The sequence below is a fragment of the Astyanax mexicanus genome, chromosome 10 (assembly GCF_023375975.1).
Source record: "Astyanax mexicanus isolate ESR-SI-001 chromosome 10, AstMex3_surface, whole genome shotgun sequence".
NCBI lineage: Eukaryota > Metazoa > Chordata > Actinopteri > Characiformes > Acestrorhamphidae > Astyanax > Astyanax mexicanus.
In genome coordinates this window covers 8,878,116-8,901,346 of record NC_064417.1, presented here as the reverse complement: position 1 = coordinate 8,901,346, position 23,231 = coordinate 8,878,116, and the positions used below count along the sequence as shown (strand labels likewise).

General features: G+C 38.1%; 1 protein-coding gene across 4 annotated transcripts in view; it reads right to left on the bottom strand.

The window, feature by feature from the left end:
- Positions 1–23,231, bottom strand: part of ntrk3a (neurotrophic tyrosine kinase, receptor, type 3a) — a 438,952-nt gene that overhangs the window by 173,853 nt on the left and 241,868 nt on the right. For all 4 annotated transcript variants that reach the window (XM_049483984.1, XM_049483986.1, XM_049483985.1 and 1 more), the window contains exon 11: positions 18,288–18,390. In XM_049483984.1, the coding sequence (XP_049339941.1) occupies positions 18,288–18,390 (103 nt within the window). The remainder of the gene's footprint in view (positions 1–18,287; positions 18,391–23,231) is intronic.

The following is a 23,231-nucleotide window of genomic DNA, read 5'->3' as shown; positions in this document are numbered from 1 at the left end:
TGTGCAAGTATCCAATAAATATTTTTAAATGGTCGTTTTGTAATATATTTTACTTTAAAAAACAAGGCAAAAGTATTTTTAATCTATTTGATTCATGCAAAAAAAATAAAATAATGCATCCCTACTTGATGGACTGATAAGGAACTTTTCAATTCTGCCTAAAACATTTGCACAGTACAGTAGCTTTAAAGTCAGGGCACATCTTCAGCCTTCTGACTAACAGAAAGAGAACGGGAGCTGAGAACCACTGCCCTGTGTAATTTAGTTTGATTTATGTCTCAGAGGAAACGGCAGTGAGGGATGGTTTTCTCCCACATCTATCACAGCTCATCATCAGCTATCAGACAGCGCATGCAAACTGTTCCAAAAGAAAAAAAAGGTCTTTTTTTTATAATCACTTTCTTTCGTTACTTCAGATGAGGTAAAGCAGTTCATAGTATATAATAATGAAGCAAACAATGAAGTGGTTGGTGTGGGGTAGTGGATAACACCACTGCATGCCAGTGAGCTATTACATCATATGGTAGACTGGGGTTCAATTCCCAATCTGCGTGACTATACTGCTCTACACCATTAGGAGTCTATGGGCAAGACTCCCAACACTACATTGGCCCACCTCTGTCATAGGAATACCCTTGAAAGTCGCTCTGGATAAGACATGTAAAAGTCAAATTGACAAGTGATTCTTCCAATTGGCAAGTGGAAGAATCTGAGACACTGTGACAAGAACCAAACTTTGATATATAGAAGACTGCCTTAGAACATCTTCAGAACATCCAGTCTAAAGTTAACCTGACAAAATTGGTACATGGAAAGGCAGCTAGTTAAATATCGACAGTATGTTGATCATATCATGTGTGTTCAAGGCTTATTGATGCTAATAGACACCCACTGCACAACTTATCTGCTGCTGACAGTAGACTTGGGCCAAATCCCATTTTTCTTTTGCACCTCTACCCCTTGTTTTTGAGTGCTTGAAGGGATGTCTCAATTCGTAGAGGGAGGATACAAGGTTAGAGTGACTTACAAGGTTATTCCTACAAGAGAGGTGGATCAACATAGTGTTAGATGTCTTGCCCATGGACTCTTATTGGTGTAGAGCAGTATAGTTGGTGTGGTGCAGTGGATAACACCACCACCTGCCAGTGAGCTATTATGTGGGAGACTGGGGTTCAATTCCAGGTCTGGGAAACTCTGCTACCCCTTGTTTTTGAGTGCTTGAAGGGATGTCACAATTCTTAGGGGGAGGATACAAGGTTAGAGTGACTTAAAAGGTTATTCCTACAACAGAGCTGGGTCAAAGTAGTATTAGAAGTCTTGCCCATGGACTCTCATTGGTGTAGAGCAGTATAGTTGCTGTGGTGCAGTGGATAACATCATCACCTGTCAGTGAGCTATTATGTGGGAGACTGGGGTTCAATTCCAGGTCTGGGTGACTATACTGCTCTACACCAATAGGAGTCCTTGGGCAAGTCTCCTAACACTACATTGGTTAACCTCTGTAACAGGAATAACCTAATAAGTCATTCTGGATAAGGGCTTCAGCTAAATGCTGTATATTAAATGCAATAAAATGAATGGAATTATGTAATCCCTTTTCCTTGTAACTTTGTTCCAAGGGAAAGGGGTAAAATTCTCTCTCAAAGTATTGGGATAATCCTTCAAGCACCCGATACAAATATATAGCACTAGAGTGCTAAAGTTCAGCAACCTAGCTGCTGTTTAACTAGTTAACTTTAGGGCATTGCGTTTCTTCAGAAAGGGCACGGTTGGTACAGCAATTCATTATCATTGTCCATTCTTTATATCCTACGTAATGGGGAGCAGAAAATTAGCTTTTTTTATTATTTAATTTCTCCATTCCACCGTAAATGGGATTGAGCCTTGGTGCCAGATACCACAGAAAACCTTCAGAGGTCTTTATTGAGTCCCAATGCCTCAACAGATCAGAGGAGTTTTCATTGCATTACCACAGTGCAGTGGGTGGTAATGATCATGACCGGTGTTCTGTCGAATTTCTTACCCATCGATACATGCCTCCCAAATGTACTGCGCATGCGCTGACCTACACAATTTAATTATTTCTCGTGTTTTTTTATTTATAATTAATCTGTTTTAGGGGCATTTATGTACATTAAACAAACTGGATGCACTGGCATTGCACAAAAGTGTAAATGGAAACTAAGAATTACAATTATTATCATAAATAAATACAAAAGCAGTTTGTAATTGAGCTATACTTGCCATAACTTTGCCATGATACAATAATTTATGCAAGTCAAATCTAATAACGTACATCTACTGGAATTTCACTGGGTACATGCCCTAAAATAGTGCTTCTTTTGTATTTTTACACAATATACATTAGGGCAGCACGGTTCGACAAGGTAGTAGAATTCGACAGAACACCGGACGTGTCTGGCTAGATTTGTCCTTGTGACTCCCATCACCAGTTATATTCACATCCAATGCAGAATGCCACACATAGTACATATCCCACATGTCAGTAAAGGTTCCTTAGCTACAGAACTAGTCAGTAGTACACTCTTGATTTTTCCAATTACTGATCTTGATTTATTAGCTTTTTTGTATTATTTAATTTCTCCATTCCACCTTAAATGGGATTGGGCCTTGGTGCCAGATTCCACAAAAGACCTTCAGATCAGGGATGTTTTTTTTATGGCACATTTCGTATGCATTACCACCCAGATCTTCCATGAAGTCTCTTAAGTCATTTTAAATCTATAAAAGAACCAAGCAGTCAGAGATTTACCACCAGAGTTTACCATCATCAATTGTGTCACAAAGTGAATCTGTCCTTCTTTAGATGAACCTTTCTTCATATTAACAGATAAAAAGCAGATTACAATGCTTTGTTTTGTCATTTCTGAACCCTGAGCGAGATTAACACAAGCATTTAATCATAACTGCAGGGTGTGTGTGTGTGTGTGTGTTTTTTTGTTGTTGTTAAGGACTCAGAGTGGTACGCATTATTGATTTTGATGGTATCTGATGGAGACCCCTGAGAAAATACTGCAGTCTCATCTTGGCAAGTGAAAAAAAAATCGCTCCTGATGGAAAACATCAGATTTGAATGTAATTCCATAATGGTACACTGCATTAAACCATATATATAGAGGATTTGAAGTTAGGCCTCACCTTCAGCTTTCTGGGAAAAAAACAAGAGATTTTATTTAGATATAAGGGCTCTTTGCTAACAGGGACAAAAACAAGAATTTTATTCAATTTGCCCTTTTGGCAGAGAATCTATCGTCGAAGGATGGCGAGCAACAGATTGTTAATGGAATCATTTGTCCTGCTGTCTCATTGCATTGTTTTAAAAGCCTCCTTCTTCCTCTGCTTTTCTGCAGCTCTCTATCAGCAGATGGATCTCTGGATGGCCTGAAGGGAAAGCTGCTGAACTCTAAAACAGCGCAGGCACCCGGAAATATTACACTTATTACACAAAACACTCCAGCATGGCCAGATGCAGAGCATAAATTCACAGGATGTGTTCTTGACCTGAAGTGATCTATGAGAGGTTCATTCGGAAACCACAAAGAAAATTAAACTTTTAAGGAAACATTGAGGGCTATTTTGTTTTTCGTTCTGCTCTCCTCAAAATGGTGTGGTCCCTGAGAGCTGCGGTTTCATTTATTTTTAATATATGAAGCATAAACATTCATTTTTCATTTTTTTTACAATTTTTAAAAGCAGTGATGGCTGGGTTAGTCCCTAACCTAAATTAGAAAAAGTTGGCACAGCATGGAAAGTGCTAATAAAAATAAGCAAACTGTTTCTTATATTTACTTTGACTTACAGGGGTTGGACAATGAAACTGTAACACCTGGTTTTAGACCACAATAATTTATTGTGGTGACAGACAGATCTGGTGGAAACAGGAGAGTTGAAGTGCACATTGAATTCTGTCGTGATTTGAGCAGCCATGTTTTTTTGTTTTTGGATACAATCTGGGTTAGCACCCAAACATCCCTTTCAGACAGCTTCCTCTCACAGCGTCCACAGTTAATCCTGTTGGATGTGGTTGGTCCTTCTTGGTGGTATGCTGACATTTCCCTGGATACCGTGGCTCTTGATACATCACAAAGACTTGCTGTCTTGGTCACAGATGCACCAGCAAGACATGCACCAACAATTTGTCCTCTTTTGAACTCTGGTATGTCACCCATAATGTTGTGTGTATTGCAATATTTTGAGCAGAACTGTGCTCTTACCCTGATAATTGAACCTTCACACTCTGCTCTTACTGGTGCAATGTACAATTAATGAAGATTGGCTGCCAGGCTGCTCCAATTTAGCCATGAAACCTCCCACACTAAAATGACAGGTGTTTCAGTTTCGTTGTCCAACCCCTGTAGATTTGATTGCAGACAGTATGAACCCAATATATTTTATGTTTTATGTAGTGAAGTAAATTTCAGGTCTGCTACGCATTCCAAAAAAGTTGGTATAGAGAAAATAAAGGGATTGTAATGATGTAAATAAAGAACTAATGATGATGGCTTTAAACAGGTGATGTCAACAGGTGATTAAAATCACAAGCCTAAGATGAATCAATTTCCCGTCCACCAGACAACACTGGATCAAGAACGGTAACAACATCAAATGCCACTTAAAATATGCATTATTGTGCAAATGTTAACCATGTTTGCTGAGATGGGTCTATGGGTCTCTTCTTGGAATTGGTACAGAAAAAAAGTATTTCATCAGTATTTTGTTGGCTATTTGAGATATGTGCGTGCTTTACTAAGCCTGTTTCAGGTATGTTGTAGAGCTTAGATTCTCTGCCCGAACCCGACCTGACCCGAGGCCGAGATTTCCCACCACATTCCTCGGGCCGGGTCGGGTCAGGCTCCAGAAAATAGTCTGAGATGTAGGCATCTGTTTTTATTTATTTTTTTATTTTTAAATAAAATAACGTAAAAATAACGAAAACTGAAATTAAACTAATTCATTTATAAGCGCTGTTTTCACTCCCGCAGTTGTACAGCGGGTGGTGTTGTGCCGATTCTGTCCGCGAAGCGGGAGTCGGATTCAGCAGCGGATTCGGCACAAGCGCGGCGGCACTTCGCGGTCCGCGGTGTTAGTTGTAAGCGCTCGCGCTAGCCGCAAAATACGACAGAAAACACTGAGGGAGCTGCAGAGTTATGTATGGGACTAGAATATGAGCACGAGGAGATAAAAGAGAACCTTTACCTGTGAGTAGCTCTCACCAGAACACGCAAATCTCTCTCTCTCTCTCTCTCTGTCTTTCTCTTTCTCTCTCTCTCTGTTTGTGTGTCTCTCTCTCTCTCTGTCTCTCTCTCTCTCTCTCTCTCTCTCTCGCATGTGAACTCCTCCGCGTTTGACTTGCAGCAGTGTGTTTAGCTGTTCTTTATAAATCATTTTAATTAAATAATAGTTCTATGCTTCTATGTTACAGTGTTATTTAACATAATTCTGATCATATTTCGCTCATTCAATCAGCCCGAAAACAGCCAGTTTATGGGGCGGAGCGGGTCGGGCTCGGGCTCATAATGACAGTTTATGGTTCGGGTTGGGTCGGGCTCGGGCAGAACGTGCACGGGCTCGGGCTGGGTCGGGTCGGATTTTTTGGGCCCGATCTAACCTCTAGTATGTTGCTGCCTAATCTTTTACCTCCTAAATGTGCTGTACTTAATCCTGTTTATTCTGAATTGATTGCATTAGTCCTGTTGTGCAAAAAAAAAAAAAAAGCTTTCATCTGTAAACACTAATCAATTATTTTTCCGTATGATCAGTTAGGAGCTGATGCCTTGTAATAAGTGTATTCACTATTCAAGTGCACTGATTAAAGCCTCCTCCTAGTGAAGACCCCCTAGTGATTCAATAATACAGTGAAATAAGTAACACCAGTAAAATAGTTTAGTGTGTAGAATCCATTAGCAGAACTTCTTCGTTTTTGTTGGATGCGCTGTGTTTTTCACTAAATGTGTGAGGGTGTTGAAGTGTGTTGAATTGTTGAAGTGCTATTAGAATCAGTAAGAGCTTTTTATTCTTTTTATTAAATCAGAAAATGTATTAATGCTGTTATGTGTGACTTATACTTCTATTCATGTGCGAGGATTTCTGACAGTGTCGGAAGAATCATCCATGAATGTTTGGCTTTGTTAGGTAATATTATGAATGCTGAAAGTCTGAAAATACTGAGGGGTGTAATTATTAGCAAATCACTCAGTTGGGAGATAAATCAATACCTCTGCTTAGACACACAAAAAGAAATAGAACAGCGAGAGAAAAGGCCACTATTCCTCTTCCTCCTGCTCTTGGGAGCTGTAAGGCTGGTAAATCAATTGGCTGCAGTGTGGCAGCAGTAGCAGAAGCTTGGGCTGTAGACGGTGGCTTTATCAGAGATGATGATGACGAAAATTGAGACAACATGAAGGATCCAGACGAAAACCTTGGGCACACATTGTCTAAAGCAGCATTCATGACTCCAGCAACGTATAAAGAATCCAGCGTCCTGACGATAGTCCAACATCATGTGATTCAGAGAGAGACAGAGACAGAAGGAGAAAATAAAAGTCTGCAGTCGCTCTAAACAGAAAGTTTTGAAAAAGCTCATGAAGACAGGGCCACTTGTTCAATGGTTCTGATGAGCAGCCTTCAAATCAGATGAATAGAATGTCTGGATCAGTAAATTATGAAGGTGCCAAAGAAGCCAATCGAGCTAAATTGACCAGACCAGAGACTGTAAAAAAGATGGACGTCGTGTCGCCGTTCCCATTCATTCAATGATAATGAAGCCAAAATCTTCCTCCATGTTGGTGATCCTGATACCCGAGTCTGCGCAGTAGAGACCAGAGGAGGGAGAAAGACTGTGGAGAGACAGCCTACTCATTTAAATAACCCCGCCCCTGAGGGCTGCCTCGCGGTGACAGGCTGTAGAGCGGAACGAAGTGGAGCTGAATAACGTTTTTAAAAACGATTCTGTGGGGATATAAAATTTGACAATATAAGCAGAGGTTACACTAGCTGCTGCACTTAAATAAAGGATGTAGAATTACAGTATATTAGAAAAAAAACGTGATTGAAAGTTGTCTGTTTTGCCATTGAAACCTATGGGGATGGGTGTGGTTACACAGCTTTCTGCAACCAAACACCAGGGGGCGCCCACCCTGTGGTGGCTTCACTTTTGAGAGACGATGCTCTGTCCAGCTATACACAGTCTATGGACCAGACACACACGATTAGGAACGGAATATTTTCTCCTCCCGAATGTTAGATCAGGTTCTGATGTTGGATGACTGGTTCTGCCACTCCAACTCATGGCACAGGTTCTGGATGGAGCTCCACGATCACTTCAGAAAGCCCTACAGCCCAATGCTGGGGACTTTATACTCAAATTTAAGGGGTTATTTGAGGGTGGCTTGCTGCTAATCTGCTTGTCCATTTGGTTTGGTTCAATGACAAATGGATGAATAGGTATTTTTTAGACTCAAAATGTTAAGTCATATTAGAACCATTTGCTTTTGCTAAATGATCGATCCTGACATTATAAAGACACTGTAATATAATATTTAACATCAAGGATGTTCCAATAACTCGAGATTGGGACAAATCCAGGCATTATAATGACTGATGTCATTTAGGGCTGCAACAATTAGTCTGCGTAATCAACAACGTTGACTATAAAAAATTGTCGATGTGGAATTTCGTTGCCGATGCATCATTGACGACGGGCTTAAAATTAAGTTAAAATTAAGTTATGTAATTTATGTTGTATAAAAAAAAAAACTTTTTCTCAGATAAACAATCGTTTCATGGGGGGTTTCTCCTTGAAAAAAAGTAAAAAAAAAATAAAATAAAATAAAAAAACACATCCAAGTATCCTAAAATCTCATAAAAAAGGATTTATTCTGTATAAATGTTTCCTATAATATACCTTGTAATTTTCAGTTAAACATAGACACGTAAAACTCATCGAAATGTACTGCAAAATTGGTCTTGGGGCCTAAATTGGCCTAAATGTTTAGCTGTCCTCACCAGTAGGAAGTACAGATGGAGGCCATGACAAAAATAATCACGACTAATCGAGCAAATAATTGGCAGATTAGTTGACTACTAAAATGGTAATTAATTACAGCCGATGCCATAGTGTTCAGATCATCATATTGTGGCATCAATAATGTTTGCCATTAACAAACATTATTGCCCACCCAGCAGCACTGAGGAGAGTTCTCAGAAGGTAAATCAGAATTTTCTGAATTGTTTTACAATTTAAAACTATAAGAAAAAGACTCGTTTTCACCAGTGGAGGCTAAAATAATGCTAATACACACACTATAAAACCCCTATTTATACAATGTCCACCTCATAAAACTTCTTTAAAAAAAATTCAACTTATTTCAAATCACTAGGCCAACACACTCTCACACAAAGGAACTTCAAAGGAACTGGGAGCTGCAGTATTTTTAATTAGTGTTTTATTAAGGTAGTTTAATTACTTATTTATTAAGGTAGTTTAACTACTGTTTTAGGTGATTTTAAAAAGACTGACTTGTATCAGATTGGTATCAGCTGATCCTCAGCATTAGGAGACTCAGATCAGACAGAGGGACAGAATAACCTGATCCTCATTCCCCCATTTAAAACAGTTCCATTGTTCTCACTACTGCAATCTCAACAGTACAGTGTGTTTATATTCTATATCTTCATTCACCAAGTTCTCCATAAAGCACCACCCTGTGCTACACACTTACACTTAACCGCTCAGCCAAGATCCATTAGGAAAACGTACTGACCCTGCCAGATCCCCACTGAGGCATTTTTACCAACAAAACAATCATTTCCTTATTTAAGCATCTGCAGCTCAGAACATCTGCGTGAAACAGTGCATCAATAGCAACAGATATATTTAATTACAACCCTGCATTTGCACCATTTCCACAAGCGTTTATTAAAAAAATTTACACTCAATTTTCAGTCTTAAAATGAACATGAAGTGCTGCAGACTGAATGAATGAGGTTCAACTGCTGTAGACTGAATAGTCTGGGTTACACTGCTGTAGACTGAATAGTTAGGGTGAAACTGCTTTAAGTTGAATAGTCTGGGTTAAACTGCGTTTAGTTGAATAGTCTGGGTTAAACTGCATTTAGTTGAATAGTCTGGGTTAAAATGCTGTAGGCTAAATAGTTAGGGTTAAACTGATGCAAACTGAATAGTCTCAGTTAAACTGCTGTAGGCTGAATAGTCTGGGTTAAACTACTGTAAAATGAATAGTCTGGGTTAAACTGCTGTAGGTTGAATAGTTAGGGTTAAATTGCTGTAGACTGAGTAGTCTGGGTTTAACTACTATTAGCTGAATAGTTAGGGTTAAACTGCTGTAAGCTAAATAGTCTTGGTTAAACTGCTGTAAACTAATATTCTAGGTTAAACTGATGTAAACAGAATAGTTGGGGTTAAACTGCTGTAGACTGAATAGTTCGGGTTAAACTGCTGTAGGCTGAATAGTTAGGGTTAAACTGATGTAAACAGAATATTTAGGGTTAAACTACTGTATGCAGAATTGTTAGGGTCAAACTACTTTATGCAGAATAGGTAGGGTTAAACTACTGTATGCAGAATTGTTAGGGTTAAACTGATTTAAACTGATATTCTAGGTTAAACTGATGTAAACAGAATAGTTAGGGTTAAACTGATGTAAACAGAATAGTTAGGGTTAAACTGATGTAAACAGAATAGTTAGGGTTAAACTGATGTATGCAGAATAGTTAGGGTTAAACTGATGTAAACAGAATAGTTAGGGTTAAACTGATGTATGCAGAATAGTTAGGGTTAAACTGATGTAAACAGAATAGTTAGGGTTAAACTGTGGTAGACTGAATTGATTGATCCATAATAGCTGTGACATCACAACTGTAAAACATTGAAAATATGTTGTTTCTGTAAATTAGTTCCATAACTATTTACACTGTTAGAAGTTCAGAAAGCAAGCAAATTAAAAGTCTGTGATCGTCAGTGATCACCGGCAGTTGTTCAGTGAAGTTAAATGAATCTTTATCCGGCGAACATTTCCTGAAGCGAGAGTCTGAGACGTAACCGAAGAAATGAAGCTGGGGAAACTGAGCCTGTCTGATTTACTGAAGCAGTGGATGAATACAGGATCTGACACATCACAGCTGTGCATCATACAGACACACACACAGATACACATACACACACTCCTTCCAAGAAATGTGCGTGAGAGAAAAAGCTGAAAAATATCAGTTTTCCATTTGGACTCGGGCGGTGCTGTCACATTTAAACTGGTAATAATGGGACCTCACAGAGGGCCCTTGGAGAAAGTTTACCTCCAGGCAGGAACCCAGCGGAATGAGAATCAACAGCAGGAGAATTCCACACAAACCCTGCAGACCCTCACTGACAAACATGCTACTGCTGGGGGTCTCACTCCCACCACAGCACACTGACTGAGACAGACAGACTACTAAAGACCAGTCTATACCAATCCATGACTTATAATTATGATTATTAATGCTATTAGAACTTCATTCCAGATACTAATGATATTAAAAATTCATTCTGCATTTAAATGCTATTAGAACTTCATTCCAGATACTAATGATATTAGAAATTCATGCTGGATATTAATGCTATTAAAACTTCATTTGTTATACTAATGATGTTAGAAATTCATTCTGGATATTAATGTTATTAAACTTCATTCTTGAGACTAATGATATTAAAAATTCATTCGGGATATAAACGCTAATAAAACTTTATTATTGATACTAATGATGTTAGAAATTCATTCTGGATATTAATGCTATTAAACTTCATTATTGATACTAATGATGTTAGAAATTCATTCTGGATATTAATGCTATTAAACTTCATTATTGATACTAATGATGTTATAAATTCATTCTGGATATTAATGCTATTAGAACTTTATACTTGATACTCAAGATATTAGAAATTCATTCTGGATATTAATGCTATATGAACTTTATTCCAGATACTAATGATGATTCAACCTGAATAGTAATGCAATTAAAACTTCATGCTTGATACTAATAATGTTAGCAATGTTAAATAATGATATTCTAAATGTAATCTGAACAGTAACACTATTAGAACTTCATTCTTAATACTAATGATGTTAGAAATTCATTCTGGATATTAATGCTATTAAAACTTCATTTGTTATACTAATGATGTTAGAAATTCATTCTGGATATTAATGTTATTAAACTTCATTCTTGAGACTATTGATATTAAAAATTCATTCGGGATATAAACGCTAATAAAACTTAATTATTGATACTAATGATGTTAGAAATTCATTCTGGATATTAATGCTATTAAACTTCATTCTTGATACTAATGATGTTAGAAATTCATTCTGGATATTAATGCTATCAAACTTCATTTGTTATACTAATGATGATAGAAATTAATTCTGGATATTAATGCTATTAAACTTCATTCTTGATACTAATGATGTTAGAAATTCATTCTGCATTTAAATGGTATCAGAACTTCATTCTTGATAACAATGATGTTAGAAATTCCTGCTGGATATGAATGCTATTAAACTTCATTCTTGATACTAATGCTATTAGAACTTTATTGTGGATATCAATACCATTAGGAATTAATTCTGCATATTAATGTATTATAATGTATTAGAGCTTTACTCTGAATATCAGTGTTACTGGAAACCCAGTCTCAATATTGATGGTATTAGATCTTTATTCTGGATGACAGTGAGTTCAGTTGTGTGTGTATTATGTGCAGTAATACACACTGTACTGCTGTGAGTCAGTGTGTAGTTTTTGAATCCGGGTGCAGTGCTCAGTCCCAGTCGGCTGTTGTTTGGATTGGGAGAGGACTGCGGTGCCTCTGCAGGATTGCTTTTGCTTCAGCTTTGGCGTTTTTCTGCCTCCGCCACAGGAGTAGATTAAAGTTACTCACGCCTCACTTCATCTGAACAACTCTCATTCATCGGCTTGGATGGGAACCAAAGGAATAATGTAAAGTTTCAATAGCAGAACCACAAACAGGATTTTTCTCAGCGCCCAGTCGGAGCTGCTGGACAGAAAGAGCCACTGTTTGATTTAGAAAAAAAAAAGGAGGAATAAATCATTCATAGCCGTGAAAAAAGCCCCAGCTTCTGGGCTTGTCTGTTTCAGCTCTGTTTCAGGGGTCAATGTTGGAGGCACACGGACAGAGGCCGGCACTTAAAGCGGCAATCCGCCCTCAAATTCATCATTTAATACTGAATTATAACCACAATCAGCGGTCTGGAGGAATGCAGTCGACTCGCCCCGGGGCGCCTCACTGCTGGAATAAACAATACAGCAGTGAATAATCAGTAAAGTAAAAACAGGGGGATGGATTTGGAATTCTAATGCTGGGAGGTCAGTTTTCTCCATCTTTCAGCGAGGCAGATTCTTCCAACAGAGCTAAAGCTATAGAGTTACCCTCATTTCAACAGATCTGTCTATCTATCTATCTATCTATCTATCTATCTATCTATCTATCTATCTATCTATCTATCTATCTATCTATCTATCTATCTATCTATCTATGTGTCTGTCTGTCTGTACGTACATATATAGATCTATCTGTCTGTCTGACTGTCTGTCCGTTTGTCTGTGTGTCTGTCTGTCTGTACGTACGTATATAGATCTATCTGCCTGTCTGTCTGTCTGACTGTCTGTCCGTCCGTCTGTCTGTGTGTCTGTCTGTGTGTCTGTATGTACGTCTATCTATCTATCTATCTATCTATCTATCTATCTATCTATCTATCTATCTATCTATCTATCTATCTATCTATCTATCTATCTATCTATCTATCTATCTATCTATCTATCTCTGTTTCTGTCTGTCTGTCTGTACGTACATATATAGATCTATCTGTCTGTCTGACTGTCTGTCCGTTTGTCTGTCTGTCTGTCTGTCTGTACGTACGTATATAGATCTATCTGCCTGTCTGTCTGTCTGACTGTCTGTCCGTCCGTCCGTCCGTCCGTCCGTCTGTCTGTGTGTCTGTATGTACGTATATCTATCTATCTATCTATCTATCTATCTATCTATCTATCTATCTATCTATCTATCTATCTATCTATGTGTCTGTCTGTCTGTCTGTCTGTCTGTACGTTCATATATAGATCTATCTGTCTGTCTGACTGTCTGTCCGTCCGTCCGTCCGTCTGCCCGTCTGCCTGTGTGTCTGTATGTACATCTATCTATCTATCTATCTATCTAACTATCTATCTATCTATCTATCTATCTATCTATCTATCTATCTATCTATCTATCTATCTATCTATCTATCTATCTATCTATGTGTCTGTCTGTCTGTCTGTCTGTCTGTCTGTACGTTCATATATAGATCTATCTGTCTGTCTGACTGTCTGTCCGTCCGTCCGTCCGTCTGCCCGTCTGCCTGTGTGTCTGTATGTACATCTATCTATCTATCTATCTATCTATCTATCTATCTATCTATCTATCTATCTATCTATCTATCTATCTATCTATCTATCTATCTATCTATCTATCTATCTATCTATCTATCTGTCCCTCTCTCTCTCTTTCTCACTCTCAATTGTAACAGATCTAAAGGGGGGGCTGAGTACAGGACAGAGATGCTGCAAAACTTGAAACATCTATCTGTCTTTTTGCCTGTCTGTCCATCTGTCCGTGCATCCTTCCACCTGTGCGTCTGTCTGTCTGTCTATATATACTATCTATATCTATATCTATGTATGTTCTTGCCTGTCTATCCATACATAATTGTAACTATCTGTCCATCCCTCAGTTTGTCAGTCTGTCTTTTAGATTGACATGTCTCTATTTACATGTCTGTCTTTTTGTCCGCCCATGTATTTGTACCTGTCTGTCTGTCCTGCAGTCCGTATGCAGGTCAGTCCATCCGTCAGTCCATTTGTCCGTCTGTATTCCCACCTGTGCTTCTGTCTGCCTGTCTATCACTATCACTTCCTGTGTGTGTGTGTGTGTGTGTGTGTGTGAGTGTGTGTGTGTGTGTTCTATTGTCTGGCACTGCAGGTCGCACTGCACACAAAGCAAAACAGCGGAACCGGAGGACAGGGAGATTGTGGAGATTCTGGCTGTAAACAGCTGGAGTTCTACCCAGCCGGAACAGGGCATGGCTGGCACAACCGTGCGTCCGTCCATCCATCCGCTCTGTCTACACTTCCCCTACTTCCTTTCCTCCCTCCTCTAACTCCGTGTCTGCCAGTGTTATCGACTTAATCTGCTTTTAATTAACTTTGTACAAAAAAACAGAAGCACTGAGAGCTGAGAGGCTCTGAGCTGTTGTTAAACAGAAGACGAGTAGAGTTGGAGGAGGGAGGGAGGGAGGAGGGAGGGAGGGAGGGACAGGCTAAAGAAAAAGAAAAGAGAAAGAAAGAAGACGGGGAGGAGAGGAGGGACTGGGGGCTGTAAAAGTGGAGGAAAGAAAATGGAAAAAAAAGTTAGGCCTCGTGGGAACAGAGATTGAAACGCAAGAACAGTGGCATTGAAACTTTCTTTGGTAGAATCAGGTGCATTTATATAATACATTTAGAGCAATGATTTAGGTTCACACTGGCGCTAAAAGACACTGTTCAATGATCTGCAGGCTCATAAATGTATAATTATGTATCATTTTATTAATTTATTTGTTTCATTTAGTCCCATTGTCACAGGTATATAAAATCAAGCTCCTAGCCAGGCACGAATGGGTAGTTCAAAAAAGAGCACTAGTTTCAGTGTTAGAAAATATTCTTTCCATTTTGCGTTGTATTTATGTCTATCACGGACATTACACTAGCTCTTGATACATTTAACAGACTGTATATTAGGCATGTCTTCTGCGGTACAACAAGTACAACAAGGAAGGTTGTCCTTGTATGTAGTTTCATTACTGTTGTCTTTGTTATGTCTAATTTCAAACTATCAGAATTTGGGTTTGATTCCGGGTACTGATCTGAAATTATTAAGTAGAGTAGAGTAGAAAGTGACCTCAAAGCTTTCAGATTGTAAACAATGTATTGTATTTTATACAACTGTATACAAACCCAAGGCCTGGTAAGGGGTTAAGCTCGTCTTAATGTACGGCACTCATTTTTCCCAGTCTATGAAATAGTAGTGTGTGTGTAGCAGTAGTGTGTCCATTCACTAGTGATCATGGAGGCCCTGCTTCACAATTTGTAGGACTTGTAGAAAATGTGCTGCTAACATCAGCCTTGGTGCCAGATACTACTTTGTATTCTATGGTACAACATATCAGAGGTGCTTTAATGGCACGAGGTGGACCCATGCGATATTAGACAGGTGGTTTTATGTTAATGTTATGGATGGTCTGTGGCTGATACGACATGTCTGCGAATGCATTATAAAGGTTCTAACAAAAAAAGGTTATTTTAAAAATTTATGATTTTTCCCCATTTCTCCCAATTTAGCTAGGCCAATTGTCTCTCCCACTATAGCTGCTAGTCAGCTGCATATACCACTTCACTAGTGATGCCTCAACACAAGGAGGGTGAAGACTAATACATGCCTCCTCCGACACATGTAAAGTCAGTCACCGCCTCTTTTTAAACTGCTACTGATGCAGCACTGCCATTTGGAGGAAAGCGCAGCGACACTGTTCTGATACATCAGCTCACAGACGTCTTATGCTGATCCACATCACCCTATGAGTGATGAGGTGGAAGAGCGCCATCTACCCACCCAGAAACGAGAGCAAGGCCAATTGTGATCTCTCAGGGCTCCAGCAGCTGATGGCAAGCTGAATAACCAGGATTCAAACCAGCGATGTCCCAATCATAGTGGCAGTGCTTTAGAACAGTTCTGACAGAGAGGAAGAGATAGAAAGAGTTTTGAATGCAGCAAGCAGAATACAAAAACAGAATACAAAAGAGATGCCAAACCGTCCCTGGACCTCCACCCTCGGCATCCATGACTGAGTGACACAATCCACATCCAAACCTCTGATAGTCCCTCAGCGCTTCCAGAAGGCAAGCGCAGGCCAGGCTAATGCGGAGACTGGACAGTGGCCAGGGTTTCAGGCCTGAGCACCACAAATCCTCCTCCGAGATCTAAAGCAGGGCTGATACTGCAGCAAGCTCAGCCTTATACAAATCAGCTGGCAAGGTGAACACATGGCTTCACACTCACCTCGCTAATTATTAATAGAGCTAGAACTCAGGATTAATTTTTATCGTCAATTACTTTATTAACTATAACCATAATACTTCTGTCACAGTGCCACCATCATTCAAATTACCCTCTCCCTGAACGAAGAGGAAATATAGAAGATATATCGCCTACTACATACATTCTGTATCACATTACAGTCTGTCGGAATGAGTGTGTAGATCATATGATCATTAAAGAGCATTATAGTGCGCCTCTGACACTTTCTGTAGTGTATTACAGTCTGTCAGAATGAGTGTACAGATTATATGAACACTGCAGAGCATTATAGTGCACCTCCTACACTTTCTGTAGTGTATTACACTCTGTCAGAATGAGTATGAATATCATATGATCATTATAGAGCATTATAGTGCACTTCCTCTAATGTATTATAGTCTGTCAGAATGACTGTTTGGATCATATGAACATTATAGAGCATTATATTGCACTTCCTCTACACTTCCTGTAGTGAATTACAGTCTGTTAGAATGAGTGTACAAATTATATGAACACTGTAGAGCATTATAGTGCACCTACTACACTTTATGTAGTGTATTACACTCTGTCAGAATGAGTATGAATATCATATGATCATTATAGAGCATTATAGTGCACTTCCTCTAATGTATTATAGTCTGTCAGAATGACTGTTTGGATCATATGATCATTATAGAGCATTATAGTGCGCCTCCTACACTTCCTGTAGTGTATTACAGTCTGTCAGAATGAGTGCACAGATTATATGAACACTGTAGAGCATTATAGTGCACCTCCTACACTTTCTGTAGAGTATTACACTCTGTCAGAATGAGTATGAAGATCATATGACCATTATAGAGCATTATAGTGCACTTCCTCTAATGTATTATAGTCTGTCAGAATGAGTGTGCAGATTATATGTACACTGTTAAGTATCATAGTGCGCATCCAACACTTCCTGTAGTGTATTACAGTCTGTCAGAATGAGTGTACAGATTATATGAACACTGTAGAGCATTATAGTGTGCCTGCTACACTTCCTGTAGTGTATTACAGTTTGTCAGAATGAGTGTGCAGATCATATGAACACTGTAGAGCATTATAGTGTGCCTGCTACACTTCCTGTAGTGTATTACAGTCTGCCAGAATGAGTGTGCAGATCATATAAACATTATTGAGCATTATAGTGCGCCTCCTACACTTCCTGTAGTGTATTACAGTCTGTCAGAATGAGTATGAAGATCTTATAATCATTAAAGAGCATTATAGTGCACTTCCTCTACGCTTCCTGTAGTGTATTACAGTCAGTCAGAATGAGTGTACAGATTATATGAACACTGCAGAGCATTATAGTGCACCTCCTACACTTTCTGTAGTGTATTACAGTCTGTCAGAATGAGTGTGTGGATTCATATGAACATTATAAAACAGTGTAGTGCCCCCCTTACACTTCCTGTAGTGTATTGCAGTCTGTCAGAATGAGTGTCCAGATCATATGAACCTTGTAGTGTGTCATAGTGCGCCTCATACGCTTCCTGCAGTGTATTACAATCTATCAGAATGAATGTGTGGATCATATGAACATTATACAGTATTATAGAGTGCTTTTTACATTGTCTGCAGTGTACTACTCTCTCTCAGATCAAACTTGAGCGTTATATGAAGATTTTAAAGCATTATAAAGCGTTCTTATGCTTCCTTAAAGTGAAATACAGTTAGTTATTTTGAACAACCATATTGTCTGGGTATTGCAAAACAAGGAAACAACACAAAGAGTGCAATTCATTTCAGTCATAACCACAAAAAACACCCAAAATCACACATAATACAGAACAATGCCACAAATACTATCTTCAAGAAGTTTCATTTTAACAATTTGCTGCTCTACTGAAAGTCAAAACCCTTGGGATAAAGACAAGAAATCAAAGATAATCACCACAATTAACTTTACACCACCACCCATTTTGAAATGCCTTGATCTGACAGAACGCACAAGAATGAGAGGCAGTTCTCAACCCTTCATCAGCCGAATGGAGTGGAGGAAATGCGCTAAGTTCAAGTCAAACAGTAAAGCTCCATGCTGGGCCTCCAGCTGGGGCCGTTCACCATTTCTTACCTTTCATGCCGAACTTGGAGCGTCTGCCATATTTGTTAATGAGCACAAACATGACGAGGAGGAGAACACAGGCAAATCCGGCTAGTCCCACTGCGATCGAAACCTACACACACACAAATACACAGATTAACACACTTAACATTAACACACACTTCATACAAAAGTCAATGTTTTTTTAGCATGTGGAAAAAAAAAGCATTATAAAGCATTATAGAGCACCCCCTATGCTTTCTGTAGTGTACTGCAGTCTGTCAGAATAATTTTGTCAGTTATATAAACATTATAAAGCATTTATTAAAGTTTATTATAGTGTTTTTTACTATTATATACATTTATACTTTTTTTTTGTCAAATGACACACAGTCCAAGCTGCTTGAGGTCTAGTGTGAAGTTTCCACCAATCAGTGATGGTTTGGAGAGACATGTCATCTGCTGGTGTTGATCCACTGTGTTTTATTATCAAGTCTAAAGTCAGTGCAGTTTTGTTTTCCCACTAAATCTTACAGCACTTCATGCTTCCCTCTGCTAGAGATGCAGATTTCATTTTCCAGCAGGACTTGTCACACTGCCCACATTGCCAAAAGTACCAATTGGTCTTATATAATATTCACATTTTCTTAGATACAGATTTTTGGGTTTTTACTGGTTATAATCTATAAATTATCAACACTAAAATAAATAAACGCTTACAATAGATCACTCTATGTGTGCTATATTTATATAATATATCGTAGCTGTCCAATAAAAAAACTCTTATCTCCAAAACAGCAACTTTACAGGAGAGAGAAACACTTTGTAAACTTTCAATGGAAGTCAATGTAAAAAGAGTTTATTTCAGGTAATTTTGAAGAGTTTCTATTGGTCTGTTCATCAAGAAATTTTGTCACAGTGTAAGGGACAGTTTGTCTGTTCAAATTAGGCAGTAAACTAAAAAGCGACAAAAATTTCAGATTGAGTTTTACATTCTGAACTGAATTGCACTAGTATATCATACACAATATAAGCCTTTTAAATCTGATCATGTTGTACATTAATGTCTCAACTGCTTTAAATATTTATTAAAACAACAAGGAATTAATCCAGACCCACCGAGTTCAAGCCTCTGCTTAAAAGGTGCATTTTAATGGGCAAGTCTTTGACAGTGTAATTTAGTCCAAGGTCAGGCTTAATCCTCACCCAGAACAGCAGCAGTTTCAAAGGTGTGTGTAAAGAGTCGCAGTGTAATCCTGACAAACAAACCCACTTTCACACAGCCGGAGAAAAAAGCAAGCGAGAAAAATTCCTCTATTGGCAAAGCGCTGAGCACTTCATCAGCTCGGAGAAAAGCCTCGGCGTCCGGAACGATAAGGCTAACAGTAACAGGCTCTGAGCAGCGAGCAGCACCTTATTGCTAAACACACACACACACACACAGTCAGCAGTGTGTGAGGGGATTAGTCTGATTCACACACTTCCGGGCCATTTCTATAAAGATATTTTAATGCTCTTGTCGGCGGCCAAACAAGATTAAATGAACTTTCCCTCTACGCTTGATTGAGCAGAAAAGTGGCGTGAAAACTTTTATTATTCGGAGTCGCGGCCCGTAAATGGACTTTAATAATAGGCCCTTCGGCTCTTCAACAATGTTCAGGTGGAAGAAGGCGGCAGAGGGAAATATTTAAACTGACAAATAAACGCTTTCTCACACACCATACGTGCCCATCCAAAAATATACTGATTTTTTTTTTCTGAAATATGTTTTTCTTCTAGTTCTCTAAATGTCATTCTAGTTCACTGGTCACTGTTGGTAAGCATCTAGAGGTTCACTAAAATCCAGTTTGTTTGTTTTTTCATTTGTTTAGATTCATATAACAAAAACATGAATGAGTTTCTTTGATTTTACCAAACTGAAAGCCTCTGGAATATAATCAAGAGGAAAACGGATGATCAAAAGCCATCAAACCACAGGAGCAGTATAAAGTTATTCAAAAGCAGTGTGTAAGGCTGGTGGAGGAGAACATGCAAAGTTGCATGAAAACTGTGATTAAAAACCAGGGTTATTCCACCAAATATTGATTTCTGAAATCTTAAAGCTTTATAATAATGAACTAGTTTTTTTTTTTTTTTTTTTTTGCATTATATTTGAGGTCAGAAAGCTCAGAATCTTTTTGCTATTTCAACCGTTTCTCATTTTCCGCAAATAAAAGCTCTGAATGACAATATTTTTATTTGGAATTTGGGAGAAATGTTGTCCGTAGTTTATAGAATAAAACAACAATGTTCATTTTACTTAAACATATAAATATAAATAGCAAAATCAGAGAAACTGATTCAGAAACTAAAGTGGTCTCTTAATTATCATATATATATCATATATATATATTTTTTTTAGAGCTGTATGACATTCACTGGTGGTAAGCATCCAGAGGGTCCCTGATGCCAGTTATAACATTTGATTGGGTTTATGCTGTAAAGACAGCCTGTTTTCATGTTGAATTAAATTGGCTGTTTTGATTAATGTGCCTTTAGAAGTGATTAGTCAGTGAATGACACTAATGATATGCTTCCAAAGGCACTTGTCAATGGGTGGTTATATTAGGAAATAAGTGAAACTGTGTTAGCTGGGTCAGAAAATCTCTTTGTTGAGTGTTCCTGGCAAGCTGCAGTGATCAGTAAATACCAAAAGTGTTCCAAGCAGACGTGTAAAGTATTAAAGTACTTGAGAGCCTTGAGAAGACTTGTGCAAAAGTGCAAGTTCTCTTTTAAAATAGTGACTTGAGTAGAAGTTCAAAGCTCCACACTTAAGTGGAAGTAATAAAATATTCAAATTCTTTTCTACTTAAGTATTGCACGTAGTTTATTGTAAAATGTAGTACTGAAGTACTGAAAATAAAAGTATGGTAACACTTTACTTGGATGGTCCATTTTATGGCCTTGTTGATGCTCAACTTACATTCAACTAACACTGAATTGAATGTCCATTAAATTGAACTTAACCCTATGTTGAATGTAAATGATTCAAAATAGAACCTAACCGTATACCTAACCCTAACCTTAACCCTTAATCAACCATAAAATCTAACCCTACACCTCACCCTTACCCTAACCTTAACCTAATCTTAAAATCTAACCCTAAACCCAATCCTAAAATATTAAGATAAGCGTTTGGATCAGAGTTGAATGTTGGGTTATATTCAATAGAGAATTATTTACTTTCACCTTTTAGTTCATTTGCATTTAATAGACATGTAGTTGAATGTTACTTGAATGTCAGTTGAGCATCAAAGAGGCCATCAAATGGACCATCCAAGTAAAGTGTTACCAAAAGTACAGTACTGTGTTATTAGTGTGGTTATTACAGAAAGCAGTGGAAAGTTCTCAGAGTGAAAGACAGTCAGTACAGTAGTGAAGTAGTTCTACTTTGGTACTATACATCTTTGGATCCAAAGAAGAACAACCAGTGAATACGTGACATGGTCATGGGAATCCAAGACTTACTGATGCTCATGGATGCCCCACCTAACAACTCTCAAAAACTAGGAAAGTAGCTTTGGTGCCAAGTAGAAAAGAACACGTTCAGAGTTTCCATGCCTTGATGGTCTGTATGGTTTTGGCAGCATGAGGGGGAACTTGATGTTCAAAATGCTCCTCTGAAAGCTCTGAAAGCTCTGGATGTCATCTGTTCACAAGTATTATCACCTGCATCCAGGCCGGGGCTGATTTCAACGCTCCATGTGAATTACAGGAAACGCTTTTTGTGGATAGAGATTTTTTTTATTTTTTTTATCGCAAACAAAAGAAAACCAGGTGTTTTTTCAGAAATGTGCAGACGAGGCCTCAGAGAAAGTCTGGCTTCTGCGTGGCCGTCTGCTTTTATGTGTGTGTGTGTGTGTGTGTGTGTGTGTGTGTGTGCATTCGCTGTGTATTGATGTGAATGCGGTAATCATCAAAGCTTTATTTCAGGGTGTCGTGTTTCTGCTTAAGGCAGCAGAAGCTTTGATGAAACAAATAACCAGCAGAAAATCACAGCACGGAAAATCTTCAGGCAAACACACACAGAGGCACACACACACAGAATTTACAGGACCAGTCAAATGTTTGGACACTCCTGATTCAGATCAAAAAGAATTTATACATGTGTTTGTAATGAATCGATAAATGTTTCAAAAAATCAAATAATGTGTAGTCCTTATGAGTCCAAATATATATGACTCACAATTCAGACTGTAACATTATTGATTGGGGGTGATGAGACACTAATCTCATGAGACGAGGCATGATATTTGGTTTACGAGAACAAGGCGAGCTTTTAACAATATATACATATATATATATATATATTTTTTTTTTTTTTTCAAAGATGAAAAATATATAAAAAAAAAAATATTTGGCTGAAACTCACAAAATGCAAAACTGCAGGTTTATTTTTTTAAATATTTTGTAAGTAATCATCTTGTTATAAGAGATGAAAGGACAGAGAAACAGGTCAGGAAAATATATAAAGAAAAACTATATATACAAAATATTACAGGAAATATATAAAAATACAAAAAAGAAATACTAGGTAACACTTTCTATGAATATCATCTTTATTAGACGCTATAACCACATTCATAACATATTATAATGCATTCATAAGACATTATAAACATGGCTATGAATCTTTCTAAAAATGCAAAACCCATTGTAGCCATGTTTATTAAGCATTATGACCTGCCATCATAATACATTATAAGCTGTGCTCATGATATCTCTGTTAAAATAGTATATCTCTATCATTAATAATCTAGTCCTACAATGAAAGTCTGGCACTTTACTTAGAGCGCACAAAGACCTGTTATAATACATTATAATTGACTATAATTAGCACTATATTCAAGGCAAGCAAAATTTATGAGTGGTTAAAATATTTTTATAGGATTATTTAGGGTTTGCTTATAAGTTGGAAGCTTTTTTAGTCATGAT